General features: G+C 29.5%; 2 protein-coding genes across 2 annotated transcripts; one reads left to right on the top strand and one right to left on the bottom strand.

Annotated features, from left to right (window-relative positions):
• Positions 1-9,099: 9,099 nt before the first annotated feature.
• On the top strand, positions 9,100-13,195 carry LOC105151520 (EF-hand domain-containing family member B). Its single transcript, XM_087404811.1, has 7 exons — positions 9,100-10,000; positions 10,106-10,270; positions 11,646-11,847; positions 12,069-12,261; positions 12,456-12,530; positions 12,618-12,790; positions 13,010-13,195. Exons 1-7 carry the CDS (start codon positions 9,888-9,890, stop codon positions 13,193-13,195), a joined length of 1,107 nt encoding a protein of 368 aa, XP_087260937.1. The 5' UTR covers positions 9,100-9,887.
• Position 13,196: 1 nt separating this feature from the next.
• On the bottom strand, positions 13,197-14,486 carry Mpp6 (M-phase phosphoprotein 6). The gene is made up of 3 exons (XM_011065225.2): positions 14,210-14,486; positions 13,958-14,058; positions 13,197-13,790 (listed from the first exon to the last, which is right to left on the bottom strand). The coding sequence occupies exons 1-3, from the start codon at positions 14,255-14,257 to the stop codon at positions 13,487-13,489; spliced, it is 453 nt and encodes a 150-aa protein (XP_011063527.1). The 5' UTR covers positions 14,258-14,486; the 3' UTR covers positions 13,197-13,486.
• Positions 14,487-14,627: the final 141 nt, after the last annotated feature.

Here is a 14,627-nt window from a genome sequence, read left to right as displayed (position 1 = left end):
TGCAAAGAAGAAGTATGTTGTATTTTAATGTACTATAATTATATGATATGATAACGTATTGAAAAAGTTACTACAATTAAAATTAATGTTAAGACTTTCAAATCTTAAAATGAATTTATTGTGTTGAGATCAAAAAGATATTTATGATTAACAGGAATTACTGCATTAAAGTTGCGATTCATATAAGTTATTAAAGATCTATCAAATATTTTTCGATTATATTATTTAAATTACAAAATTTTTTAGACTAAATCTGTATCAAAACTAATAAATTCAATTGAAATTGTATTAAAAATCCTTATACATGAATTATTCAAAAAATTTATTGTTTTTAAAAGAACGATAATGAACAATTAACTAAAGTTGTTGAAAAATACTAAATATAAAGGATGACCTTTCTATCTTCAAACCATGATGTTTCTAATAGATAAGATTTTATTTAAATTGTTAATTGGCTTCATAAACTACTTCAAAAATACAAGTTATTAAGATATAATGAACATTAACAAAAAAGTTCGTTCGACGCGGTGTCTATCATTTCTAATTCCGTTACGGTGCGATTATAGACATGAGAACGCTACTTCCGGCCATATTATCTTAAGATTGACAATGAGTAAGGGAAATCGATCTCTCCCTCCGTCAAATTGATGAACCTGACCTACGAACACGTGTGACGGATGATGATGGAGAATAAGCTGAAACTGCTACGGCTACTTCGAAGTCATCTTAAGAGCGATACATTATAACGGCACAAGTGTGAAGGTTAAAAACGAGTTCTTTGAAAGTATCGAACGTCAAACTGGTGTGATGCCATTTATTTAATACAGGAAAGATAAATTTCAAAAAAGAAAATATATTATATCAAAAAAGAAAATATATAAAATATATATAATACATTATTCGTAAATAACATAACATGCATAATCTTCAGAAATCTAACTAAATTTCTATCATTAAATTTTTATTATTTGCACAGAAATTTAAGATGCAATATGTGACTAATTTAATATCAAATAATACGTAATTGTCGCATAATATTTTATTATTAGGTGTTGGAATTAATTCGTAGCGTTTTTTAATGAAAGAATGTTATTTATTTCACATGAGCATTAAAAAATACATTAATGAAAGTACTTCCCATCACTTGTAAAACGCTACGAATTAATTTCAACACCTAATAAATAAATTAAATTAAATTAAATGCACAATTGCAATAAAAAATTACGTTAACAAAATTGTACAATTATCTTCAGACTTTTATTTTAATCCTTTTAGGAGCAGACTTTCAAAATGCGTTTTGTCCAAAATTTATAATTTTTAGAAAACGAAAAAGAAAGAAACTCCGCACACAAAAAAATTACACACTTTACAGAAAATAAAAATATGTCAATCAGTAGGATGTAAAATATTAAATAAAATTGCTAAATAATTGCTAAAAATGTTAAACAAATGCATTTTGTTTGTTTCTACTTAAAAAACATAATACACTTCGAAATATCTATGTTTTTTTAGTCTATAAATTAACGTTGAAAAAATTTTCTGAATATCTTAGGGTAATTTATAATATGAGCTATATGTCTTTCAACACTGAACCTATCTCTAAAAAAAATGAAATTTTTGACAAAATGCATTTTGGAATTCTGCTCTTCATTTAATGGAACATATAAAGGATAATAGGTAAAAAATAGTTAAAATTAAATAGCTATGTAAATAAACAAAATTAAATAAATTACATCATTTTGAAGAAGAAATCTTACCAATACATAATACAAAAAAAAAAAGAAAATTAAAGAGAAAAATTATAATTAATAATGAAAAGTATAGATTTTGAAAAGAACAAATTTTGAGCACATATAATATAATAATATATATATTAGGTGTTGGAATTAATTCGTAGCGTTTTTTAATGAAAGAATGTTATTTATTTCACATGAGCATTAAAAAATACATTAATGAAAGTACTTCCCATCACTTGTAAAACGCTACGAATTAATTCCAACACCTAATATATATATAATATAATTAATATTATCAAGATAATGAAATTAATTATTTATTTTCTTGATAAATGTTTCAAATCTTTATCCAAATCTTAATATTATGTCAACTTTTTAAATAAAAATTTATTGTCCAGACAGCTTTACAGCTTTTACAGATCGTAATAGGTAGATTAAAATTATTCTTTTCCTGATATCATGTCCGCTTAAAAAAATAATATTTAAAAATTTGCTATCAAATACAACGATTCATCTGAATTTCGCTCGATGTAAAATGCGGAAGAAGTACTGATCCGGAGTGAAAGCGATAGCAAGATGCGTTACCGTTCACGCCTTATCAGGGTCGTGATAATTACACCAACGACTTGTCGAAAGGTTCCGTTGGACGAAAAGATACCTCTCTAATGAAATAAGTCTACAGTTACAGAATTTAACATAAAAATTTCGAGTGTGATTTCTCTCGACCGTATCTTACTAATTTATTTCAATAATTGCATTAATATTTCAAACAGATAATTGAAAAATTTTTTCATTTGACAGATTCTTTTTTGCCCCAGATTTCTCTTTATAAAATAATTTCAAGAAAACTTAATAAAAACTTAATTTAAAAAAATAACACACAGTTATAATATCAAAAATATATATTCTACATTTTATGTTTTATATTCTCATTTGTCTTCAAAAGATTATCTTTTAGATTATACCTTTTACGTTTTGTACCTAAGATTTCAAATTTTGTTTCTTAATTCATACGATTTTAGATAATCTATTCATCTTATAATTTTCTTGTATTTTCTCTTAAGATAAATCTTTCCATCAAATATGTACATCCTACAGAAAGGGACGTCCGAACATATACACATAGCGTTACTAACTACACCGTAATTATATCTGCTGAGAAAGGTTCTCAGGAAACGCTTAACGGTGGAAATTCCGTGATAAATCTACGATGTGCAAATAACGGAGTTGCAGATGATCGCAAGAATCCGACCCGAATTCGAGCGATCTTTCCGTGTTGATTGAGCTCGCTCGCGGCAGAAGAAACACTTCGGCCTCACCATGTTGTTTGTTAGCGTTCGAATAAAAATCTCATCGATCATTACCAGTGAAATACGTGGCACGGTAAACAGACATTTGCAGCATGCGCGTGCCGGCCGCGTGTGCAGCAACGTTCGTTCGTTCGTTCGGAACGGAGCACGTGGTCCCGTCATCGCTAAATCCATTAGCATGCAGAGAGAACGTTTTCCAGGTTGATTATCGGGCAAATATTGTTCCGCGCTCGGTTACCGTTTTACCTACACGCCGACCCAGCTTGCTGACACTGTTTCGTACTACATTACGTACTATCATATCTGCTGTCAGGGGTTCCCATCAAAGGAACACCTGTAAAAAATAGTCGTGAACATCCTTAATCCTCGTGAACATAATCTTCTGTATACGTAACACAAAATATTATTTAAAACTATTATTTAAAAAAGAGAATGGCTAAAAGAAACAAGATGTAATGTCATAAAAAATTGTAATTAAATTGTAATTTATTCTCAATCAAATGAACTAAATGTTTCAATTCATACTTCTTCATCGATTTTTTAAATAGTGGTAATATGAAATTATAAGTCATGACTTTTATCAAGCGATAATTTATATTAATCTATTGCTTCAACGATAAAGATATCCGATCACCAAAATAATAAGATATAAAATTAAAATGAAAATATTAATGTTTAATACTTTTTCTGCTTTATGTATGACATATATATTTTCAAATCTGGATATAATTATTTAAAAAATATTTATATACTCTATAATCTCTCTCTCTTTTTAAAATTTTATATATTATATCTCTACACAAAATCATGATATATTAAAGTTTCAATTCTAGATTCTAGTACTAAAAAATAATAAGTGACGACAGCATAAACTTTGATTCAATTCTAAGAAGTGAGATGTAATTTGAAATATTTAAACTAATGTTCTTGATTAGCTCTCGATATTCATTTAATCGGAAATTTCCTTATTAATATTCACAAGTCTAGCATATATTAAATTAATGTATTGTCTTTACTGAAAGTTAACATAATTGAAATTTTTGTATTTTAAAGGTTAAAATTCAAAAAATGTAAGATTATTTAACTTAAAATTATGAAAGAATGTAAAAATACATTTGTTATAAACAATTTTTTCATATAGTGTAGTTGAAGAAAATATTGGTTTACTAGACCCGCAAATATCGATAAGGAATAATAACAACTTAAAAATAATGTTTTTAATGATATCCTGAAGATAAGATAACGTAAGCCTCCGCTTTCGAGAAGAATTCTACGAAAAATATCAACTCTTTACGTTCAAATATACGACATACACCAGAAATAGAAGTAGAGATACGCTTGGCGCAAAGCACGTGCCATTCTTATCTGTCCTTGTAATATTCACTGGTTTATTATTACTCTCACTTGTGCAGTTTGGGAACTGCTGTTTTAAATCCAACCAAACGACGCAATTTCAAATGTTCGTCATTTAGCGCTTCTCTCTTTGCACGAGGTTGTAACTTAAAAATTCTTGTAGCCGCAAAGCTGGATGAGATATCGAGTTCCTCTTGGCCGAGATCTCGTTGTGTACACTCACAGATATACGATTTCTTCAGATAGGATTGTTCTCACCTTTCCAACTATTTCTCTAATTTGATCGCGTACCTTCGCAAAAATATCTAATAGCGAAGATATTAATCTGTACACGTTCCAACGAATCTTTCGACAGATAAAATATTCGCACATTCACCTCTCTCACATTCTTCTACAGATATCACATGAAATTTATTTTATTATATAAATAAATGATTATTTCACGAAATTGGCATCCTCTCTCAAAAGATAATCCCCAGAAATCGAATTAATAATTTAACACTTTCATAGAAAATTACTTATATTTTTAGAGACATTTAAATATATATAAAATATGTTAAAAGAGAAAAAAAATATATTTAGACTTACGTAGATCAAAGTAAAACACAGAGTCACTTTAAAAAAATTTAAATTATCGTCACGTTACGAAGATTTTATCCGAGCTGCCTGAATAACAACTTATTCCGAGGGATGATGAGGAAGGCAGACCGAACGGTGCCTTGTTTGCACTTGATAAACGAGCGACGTTTTCTTCCGCGGTGTATCGGCAATGTTTGCTCGTCGTTTAATGCCGACGACAACCTGACTTTAAATATTTAGCACGTACAAGATGAACAACAAGACTGTCTGCTTGCCATGTCCGAGCTTTCGTCCCTCTCTCCTTCTCTCCTCATGAAACTCATGGCGACGCAAATATAAAAAATTCTTCTTCGCCAATATAAAAAAAATGTGGACGCCAAGTAGATCAGCATACATTCTAAATTTGATCCACTTGCTCTATATTCATATGCGTATTTACTTTATACTTATTTTGCAGTTACTTAATTTGATTATTTTAAGTTTACTTCTATAAAATTTTATCATACGTATTTGTTATTTTATAATATTTAATAAAGTGACATAAATGTACAGATAATGTAATATACCTCTCATTTTACGCATCATATTTTGTAATACGTACATCAACTCATAATTACGTTACGTAGAAAAAAAATATACAGAAAAACTGTTCTCCACATCATATCTCGTTAGCTTCCGCTCGCCTTTCGAGGCGGAATTGCAATTCTCAAAGCGTGCAACGAAGCAGCAATTCTCTTCGTTTCCTCTCTCGCAAGAAGACCGACGAGTGATAGAAAGGGAGTGGCTGATCAGCTTCGTCGTTCTAATCATTTTCCAATCAATTGATCAAGCTTTAATTGCTTCTCCAGGAGACCGTTATGGTATTCCAGCAGCGCGGAAAGAGATAGGGGAGCGATCTCTCCAGGAAGGAAAGTCACATTGTGCGAGATTCGTATCAAGATTTCCCTTCCACCCCGAGCATGACTCGATCAATCACCGATGTATCGCGCAAATTGTCTGTAATCTTACTAGCGCGCGTTTTTCTGGAAATAACACGCCGAGAGTATCACGCATCCGTTGAGCATTTCTTGGTCGCACCTTCATCCCGCATCGTCCCGCATGGTTTTTCTTCGCAATGATCTACCGCCTTTTAAAGAAATAAGTCGACCGATAATTATTGCTTGATGCAAGCATTAAATATAATCAGGATTTAATCATATACTAAAGGGATGAGAGATGCACCTATGATTGAACTTGTTCTAATTGTAAGTAAATCAAAACGTACGTAACTGACGATGCATTCGGAACAAGTTTGTATATCTGATCCATATTACCTTTTTGCTATGTATCCTTATTACATTAGGTTTATTTTATCACCTGTTTTATGTAACGCAAAACAGCAAAAATAATGAATGGATAATTAGTAAATGCAAAAAGAGAAAGATTTAATCAGTCATTAATTGTACACTCCGATGCGGATGTGATTAATGCATTTAGAATTAATTATAAAAATCGATTCTTTCGATTGCAGTCATTCGTGAAATAAGATTAGTGAAACAAGATAATGATGCTCAGACTAATATCAGTAATATTAATAAATTAAATTGCTTGTCGATTTAATTTGTGATATTACGTACTCCAGCTTCGTTCTAAGGGTGTATTCAGTTTCACGCATGATGTGCATAATACATTATTTATCCTTGTTTAACATTCGGCGAACAACGAGAATAAATGATGCATCATGCGCAACATGCGTGAAACGAAATGCACCCAAAGACTGTGTTTCAAGATCGACAAATGATCGTCGCGGAATTTGCTTGAACTGAAAATTGTAAAATTTCATACAAAAATATTCCCAGGTAGCAAGCTGATGTAATTTGTTGTCATTTTCACCATTTTTACATCAAAAGGGTTATTAAGAGCTGTCATAATAAGAGCTATCGTGACTGAATGTGGCCCTTTTGACTCACTTGAGTCGAACATTTCTCGGTCCATTTTCACCTTAGTAAAAATTATATGAAATTATATGAATATTTCTAAATATTACTATTTATCTTGAATAGTTTGTTAGAATAATATTTAAATTCTTTCTCTGAAAGTAACATTCTTGCGTTCCAATTCACTACATTCGAATAATTGTAGTCATAACTTCGACAATGTTGATCACTATAATAAATAATCGCTGTAAGATATCGCAATATCTCCAAACTTTCATGAGGTATAAACGACGCTGTGCCCGAAGCAATCGAGGATTTTATAAATATAATATCGAGTTTCGCGGTCGTGTCGGGTCGCGATTTTCGATACCCAGCCATCCCACGGTGTAGTTAAAGGGAAGAGCCGGGACTCGTTCAAGGCGAGCCACATGCCACTGCAATTAACGGCCCGATATTTCATCTGGAAAACAAGGCGAAACAGCCAATATTATTGCATCATGAGCTTGACGTGGCAGCTGTAAGAATACATTAAATCTCGGAAAGTGGTGCAAGCGAGTGCGAGAGCGCGAATTGCTCTCTTACGAATTGCTCTCATAACGGTGCGGCCATCACGACGCCACATTATGTGTGTGTGTGTGTGTGTGTGTGTGTGTGTGTGTGTAAGAATTCCGCAAAATTGCAACGATAAATAATAAGAATATTACTTGTCACGCAATAACGGCATTTAAATGATTTTCCATCGTCAAATTAATAGACAATACCTATCATCAAAACACCGCTATGCGTCTGTCAGCGCATCTTGCTATATTTAACGTCGCGCAAAATTATATTAATTTCCTCGTTTTCTTTCCGGAAAAGCTCGTAACATACATCACACAATGCTCTCGATTTAATATAAACAGTGAGAGCAAAAAGTATTCGTACAAGGAAATTTTTGATAAAAAAAGTCTTATTTGTAGAAAATAAATATTAACAATTTTATCCAATGAAAACAAACAAGCTTCGCATTTCTGATATTAGAGCTAAATCTCTCGACTATACGAATATTTTTTAAATATCCAAACAATGAAATTTTTAATTTTCGCTTATTTTTCAGATGATATATTTCCTATAATTAATACATCTTTTTGGTATATATAATTTTAAGAAGCATATAGTCTATTTTATTCTTTACAAATAAATTGTTAATTACCCAGCAAGAAATGATCATCAATCAAACGTCGAATCGACGTTTCAAATTGGTGTTGAAATCATTGTATTGATATCGATTCGACATCAATTCGATGACTCATTTCTCGCTGGATAATATTTAATTTTTTTAAATAAAGTTTTTTTTTAAAAATATTTTCTCTGTATGAATACTTTTGATACTCATTATATAATAGCGAGTAGAGCAACATGATTATTTACTCTCAGATAATCAAATATTTGGCTATCTGAGAGTAAATAATCGTGTTGCTCTGCTTACTATTATATGCATTATGAGACGAAAAAAATAATTACGCACATATACGCAGAAGAAAAGAATGCTAAATACTAGGGATTACCCAAGAACATGCAACTATATCTATTTACGTTATTGCGTAATGCGTGCGCGGAGGTAATTAACGGAGCAATTAATCGGCGCGCAACAAGACGCCGCGCCGGCTCTTTAAACGCCGCAAATCCATCTCGGGGAATTAACACGCGGGAAAAAAGCTGGCACCAACCGAACAACTTCATTCGATATATCCCTCGCGTATAAAGTTACGTCGCCAGGGCGCTAAGCCATATTCCGTTTCTGCCGTTCCATTGCAAAACCAAGCATATTCCGTTACGCGATATCGCATATTGTGTGACACACACACACATATATATATAGACAATCTCATAATTTGATGATCATTCTGGAAGGAGATAGAAAAACTTCCAGAAAATCTCACTAAAATATCAAGAAATAATTGAGTTAATATCACATTTTGAGAATTTTTTTTCAAATTTTTCAATTAAAATAAAAAATTGGAAATATTGAATAAATGCTATAAATTATTTTCTCCACATATGAAAAAAAAATGTTTGAATTTTTATGACTTGAGAACTACTGTTTATTAATTTATATGCACTATAATATATTGCCTTCCACTATACTGTCTATTAATTAAATATCTTGAATATTCATTTAATAATATAATATCTTATAGGATCGTATATGTATGTGTGTGTGTATATGTGAGAACACAATCTATAAAAATCGAGTTCGACTTCCGACCAAGATAATATTTTTCGCAATAAGAATTAATTAATTTACAGATTTTAATGTATCACTCGGCATTATTAAGATCGGCCCAACCCAGATGACATTTCGTATAAAAGCAATAAAGCAGTGTAATTTATTTGCTGATACTTGTGTCGTAATATATGCGTGCGTATACACACACACACACACACACACACACACACACACACACACGTGCGCGCGCGTGCAAAAAAGAATCAATGTATGGATACTTTTTTTCCTATGCAATCTGAAACATTATAATTTTTTTTTAATTCTATAATTCATAACATAATTTACGTTATTATGAGTTATAAGTTATAGGATCAAAAAAAAAAAGAAATCATAATGATATTTCAAACTACGAAGGAAAAGAAGTACTCACATTGATTCTTTTATTTTAGGTATGTATGATGTGTGTGTAACATTAACAAAGTACTTACTAAAACTCCATAAGTGTGAAAGAATTAACTTCAAGATATTAAATTAATAAAGGGTGATAAATTGACAGCAGGTAAAAGACATATTGCGTATTAATAAATAATTGTTTTAAAGTCATAAAAATTCGAACTTTTTTTCTCGTACATTGAAGAAAATAATAAAATTATAGCATTTATTTATTATTTCCAATTTTTTATTTTAATTTAAAAATTATAAACATTACACGCGCGCGTTACGTAGTGTAGTATAATTAACCTTTTTATCATAATTAATTTACAGGATTTTTGTGAAACCGACTATGAAAGAGATACTTGAATACGAAGAAAGCGCGACGGTACAAGAAGATATTGCACGTTCTTGGTACCGAAAATCACATAATCATTATGAGCCGGGAGAACAAATTACAAGAGAGTAAATATTATGCTAATAAGATGTCAATAAGATTATATAGCTGACCAAACAACAGATCGAGACAACAGAGATCAAGCTATCATTATATAATTGGAATTCTTTTAGTTATAAAAAATTTGATAAATGTATTAAATTTGGCAAACCGCCAAAGAGATCGTTATCTCGGGTTAGAAGAATTTTGACGTGGATTAATCACGAACCGGTTACCTTAGTCAACGGTCGACAAGCGGATTTCTTACAACGCACTAGATCGTTTGTCGGACAAATCAAGTAATATCAGTTAGGACCAACAATTGTTAATTTTGCGATAATTGTACAATTTATAATAGCATGACAAAAAGAGAAATGACAAAATCTTACCAAAATCTCTTGTGTAAAAAATCCTTTTCATCATGTGAATATATAGATAAATGTAAATGTGTTAATTGTTACAAAGTTTAAATACAATAATTTTAACTATTTTTTTATAATTGTATCTCTACTCTTATGTTATAATTTAACATTTATATTATTCTTATATTATTTCTTAATTTAACACATAGATTTAATTTACATAGATTTTGTCAGTCAGTAAAATAACGCAACTTAAATTCAGGATTGGGTAGAAACTAGTTGAAACGTTAAAAGTTAAAAAAAAAAAAATTAAAAGTTAATAACTTTTAACTTAACTTAGTTAATTTTAAATGCATTAATTTTTAACTTAATTTAATTACTTTTAAACTTTAATTTATTAACTTTTTTTAAATTTAAAATTTTTCTATCTTTCTTAGTGCTAATATTTTTTTTCTATAAAATCTTAAACATTAGAGAATTAATTTAGAAAAAGTTCAATAATTTTATGATGAGAGATTCTATAATAAGAATTACACCATACGATAGCCATTTTTATTGACTCGCTAGATTCAATAAAAATTCAATGTCAATTCCCGCTTATATTTGAATCACAATAATTTTAGATATCACAAACGTTATATTTCAGCATAAATATTATATTATATGAAATGAACCTTAGATGAAGAATTGTTGTAGAACAGAGATGCACATCCACCCATTTTCTAAATTTTTACGTGTACTTTTTGTAACAAATATCTAGTCGATGTAAACATGAATGTCGTTTCAGAAGTTAAAGAAAATTAGATAAAAGTTAAAGAAAAAGAAATAATGCAAACATATAACCTTTTCTCTCGCAAGATTTTGACAAAAGCACCTTATGGTGTGACTCTTATTATATATAACTTACATGTGGATATAAAATTAAATTTACCTAATAATCTATATTTGTAAGGATTATTTAAAGTAATCTCATTTTTTAAAAAATTAAGACATTCTGATCTCAAAAATAATTTTTTTCGAAATTAACTTTTTTTTAAACTTAAGTTAATTTAATCTTAATTAAGTTAATTCTTTATTCCTTCAACTTTCAATTTAATTTTATTAATTTTATAAGTCATTAATTTTAATTCAGTTTAAAAAAATATTAACTTACCCAACCCTGCTTAAACTTTAAATAATTTTAATAAACTATCAAAATACAAATATGATCTTTTTCTTTTTTTTATACTAGCTACAACATAAGATTTGAATTAATTAATAGTAAAAATGATAAATTTCTTTGTGGAGAATAACTACTAATTTGTAATTCAAGAGATCTAGAAACATCGCGTCTTCATGCAGATACCGTACACGGTAAGAAGAGTGTCAAAGATGAATTAGATGTATCAGACGAACAAATGTTTTTCTGGTGGCAATGTTTGCAAGATTTACATGATTTTCGTCGAAAACTCAAAAAGCGTATACAGGAAGTGCCGTTCTTAGACATAGAGGATGAGTTTTCTTGTCTAGATAAAGTACGCACGTCTCTATATATTTATTAATATATCTAAATATATCATATGTACATGTATCATATGTATATTATTAACTATTTTATGTATTTGTTATAACAAAAATTCATATTAATTTATTATAAATTCGCATACTAGGTAAATTTTGGTTAATCAAATTAACCAAAATTATCAAAACATTTCATCACAAATCATATTCTTATAATCATAAAATTTTAATACAGGAATACATCGGAACTCTACCTGAAGATAAAGTTTTTATGATTTTCGAGAAGTATCGCATATATCCAAATAAGAAGTTTTTTGTACCATTAATAGACACGTTGCAATTGCGCACAGATGGAAATGTTAATTACAAAGAAATACTGAATCTCTTGAATTGGAAGCGCAGCTTACCTGTTTTACCAATAATTAAACGTGATTAATCAATAATTTTTGTAATATTCTAAATTCTCAAAAAAAATTAATTAGAGAAATTATAAATGATATATCTTTATATGATAACAATAACTAATTTTAATCTAATAATTCCAAACGTATTTCAGTTCTGATTTTAATTTGTAATTTAACTTATAATAACACAGCAATGATATTAAAAAATATTATTTTAGAAGCACCAGTGACGAGTCTAGATTGTACTACATATAATGACAGCATAAAAAATATTCAGACAACTGATAGCGCAAGTAGGGTTCATTTTTTATATCTCTTGATCTTAAAAGTATTTTTCTTAAAGTGATTATTTGAAATATGAAATATAAGAAATATTACAGAAGTACGTGCGGCAGAACTTCCATCTGAAAGATCAGATTTTCTGAACACAATGTTACCGCGCGCTGGATTTCATCCGGATAAGGAGAACTTGGGCGATCAAATCTCTGTCCATTGCTTGATATCGCCTAGTATATTTACGAGATACGGTTTGACACATATAGATTTTTTTAAGGTGGATCGCTTGATTTCGTATTATCTAGTTATTCCGTTGTTTAAATATTTTTACTCTTAATTCAGTATAAATTGTATCCGAAGATTTTGTCTCATTCAAAAGATTTGCCAAAATTCTTAGCTATAAATATTAATTTATATATTTTATCTAATTATTCCATTGTATATTATTCTATTATATTATAAAAATATTAATTTATATTTACAAAATGTTATATAGATACGTGACAAGGAAGAAATACGAAGCATATTCGAGAACATCGGTTTCGAATTTCCAGAGGAGAGCTTTGATACACTTTGGCAGAAAGGAATGCGGAAGGATTGCACCGATGGTATGTGCGTTGAAACATTTCAAGAGTTACTTGCTGCGTCAGGTTTCGTGGCAAAGAAAATTACATGTGACTAAATACATATAAACTTCTCATCTTGAAAGATCTATACATATAAAGACTTATAAAGAAAAATATAAATTGTGTATTTTAAGTGTGATAATTACTAACTAAATATTGAAAATAATAGCTATATAATCTTCAACGATCATATTAAAGTAATATGATCATTTAATAATAATCAGTTTAAGTTTTATCAGATAAAAATTTATGCGTGCGTCAAATATACAAACTGTACAATATATTTATTTACTTAATATAAATAAAATTATATGCATAATTATTATACAATTATTTACAATGCAAATTCATTCTACAGGTTTCAAAAATTTCGGTTTTTTACTTAATGGTTCGTCTTCATTGTTTGTTTTTATATGTTGCAGCTTTCTGTGTCTGTTTGTAGTATCAAATTTTGCTCGCATTTTCGTCCATTGAACAGCCATTTGTTCATCAGATATATCGTCCTCTTGTTTTACATCTTCGTTGGTTCGTTTAGCATTCTCCTTTGCTTCCATTAATTTTTCTATAATTGGATTCATCCCTTGAAAGCTTAATCTACCATCATTAAGTTTCTTACAGAAAACATAGCTCGATTCCATAAGAAATTTTCCACTTAAACATAAAATAGAAGCAATTGATATCAATATTTTCAGGAAAAAATGTATGTCTTAAATATATATTTCAAAATACAAAATATCCAAAAATTTATATTATTTTAATTTACATAATTATTAATCCAGATGTAAGGCTAGTTGGAAAAAATAATAGAAAGTACTTACGATGCTTTTTTCATACGTGATGTAAGCTCGCTGCCGAAGTATTCCTCTCCTTCTTCTTGAAACTGCTCTTTCTCCACTTTGTCTTTTGTGCGTTTCATGAACTGCAAACAAATCCACTTATTATCGTGCCACAATTGAGCGAACAAACTGACGTTATTTATCATCATTTTGTCAAAGTAACAACAAATAACGTGAAATAACATTGTTTGTTTGCTGGAAATATTCTATTTTCTACAAACTTTCCCAACTCACCTTCATTTCCAATATACTCTTTGACAGGGTGATTTTCTTTGAATTCATGTTTAACGATTAATATCACAGACACGAAAAATAATAGTAATATCTCTCAAGAGACAGTCAAAATGTGAAAAACTGACAATTCTTCTCAAAAAATAGTCAAAATTATCAATAATTTCTTTAAGAAATCACGCACGTGTCAATAACAAATACCACAATATGTAAACCACCACTTACATTAGAAACAAGGCAAACCTAACCTAACTTTTCTTACAGTAGCGACTTTGACGGCAATTCGCATTACTATCATAATAACTTTGAAGAATTCTATATTATCAACCTTATTCTCTTAATTATTATCATAAATTTTATTTATCATATGAGTGTCGATACGGTAATAATTTTCTTTACCTACGGACAGATACGTATATCG

This window comes from Acromyrmex echinatior, chromosome 3, assembly GCF_024713525.1.
Source record: "Acromyrmex echinatior isolate Ae372 chromosome 3, ASM2471352v2, whole genome shotgun sequence".
Lineage (NCBI taxonomy): Eukaryota > Metazoa > Arthropoda > Insecta > Hymenoptera > Formicidae > Acromyrmex > Acromyrmex echinatior.
The sequence above is the reverse complement of the archived record's forward strand: the minus strand, read 5'-3'. Positions and strand labels throughout refer to the sequence as shown.

Bases quoted from the DNA above. Each gene is read 5' to 3' on its own strand.
- LOC105151520 (XM_087404811.1), top strand. From the start codon at position 9,888: ATGAAAGAGATACTTGAATACGAAGAAAGCGCGACGGTACAAGAAGAT. The intron at 11,848-12,068 runs GTACGCACGTCT...ATTTTAATACAG, and splicing joins AGTTTTCTTGTCTAGATAAA to GAATACATCGGAACTCTACC. The intron at 12,791-13,009 runs GTGGATCGCTTG...AATGTTATATAG, and splicing joins CACATATAGATTTTTTTAAG to ATACGTGACAAGGAAGAAAT.
- Mpp6 (XM_011065225.2), bottom strand. From the start codon at position 14,257: ATGAATTCAAAGAAAATCACCCTGTCAAAGAGTATATTGGAAATGAAG. The intron at 14,059-14,209 runs GTGAGTTGGGAA...ATTTGTTTGCAG, and splicing joins AGAGTATATTGGAAATGAAG to TTCATGAAACGCACAAAAGA. The intron at 13,791-13,957 runs GTAAGTACTTTC...TTTATGTTTAAG, and splicing joins TCACGTATGAAAAAAGCATC to TGGAAAATTTCTTATGGAAT.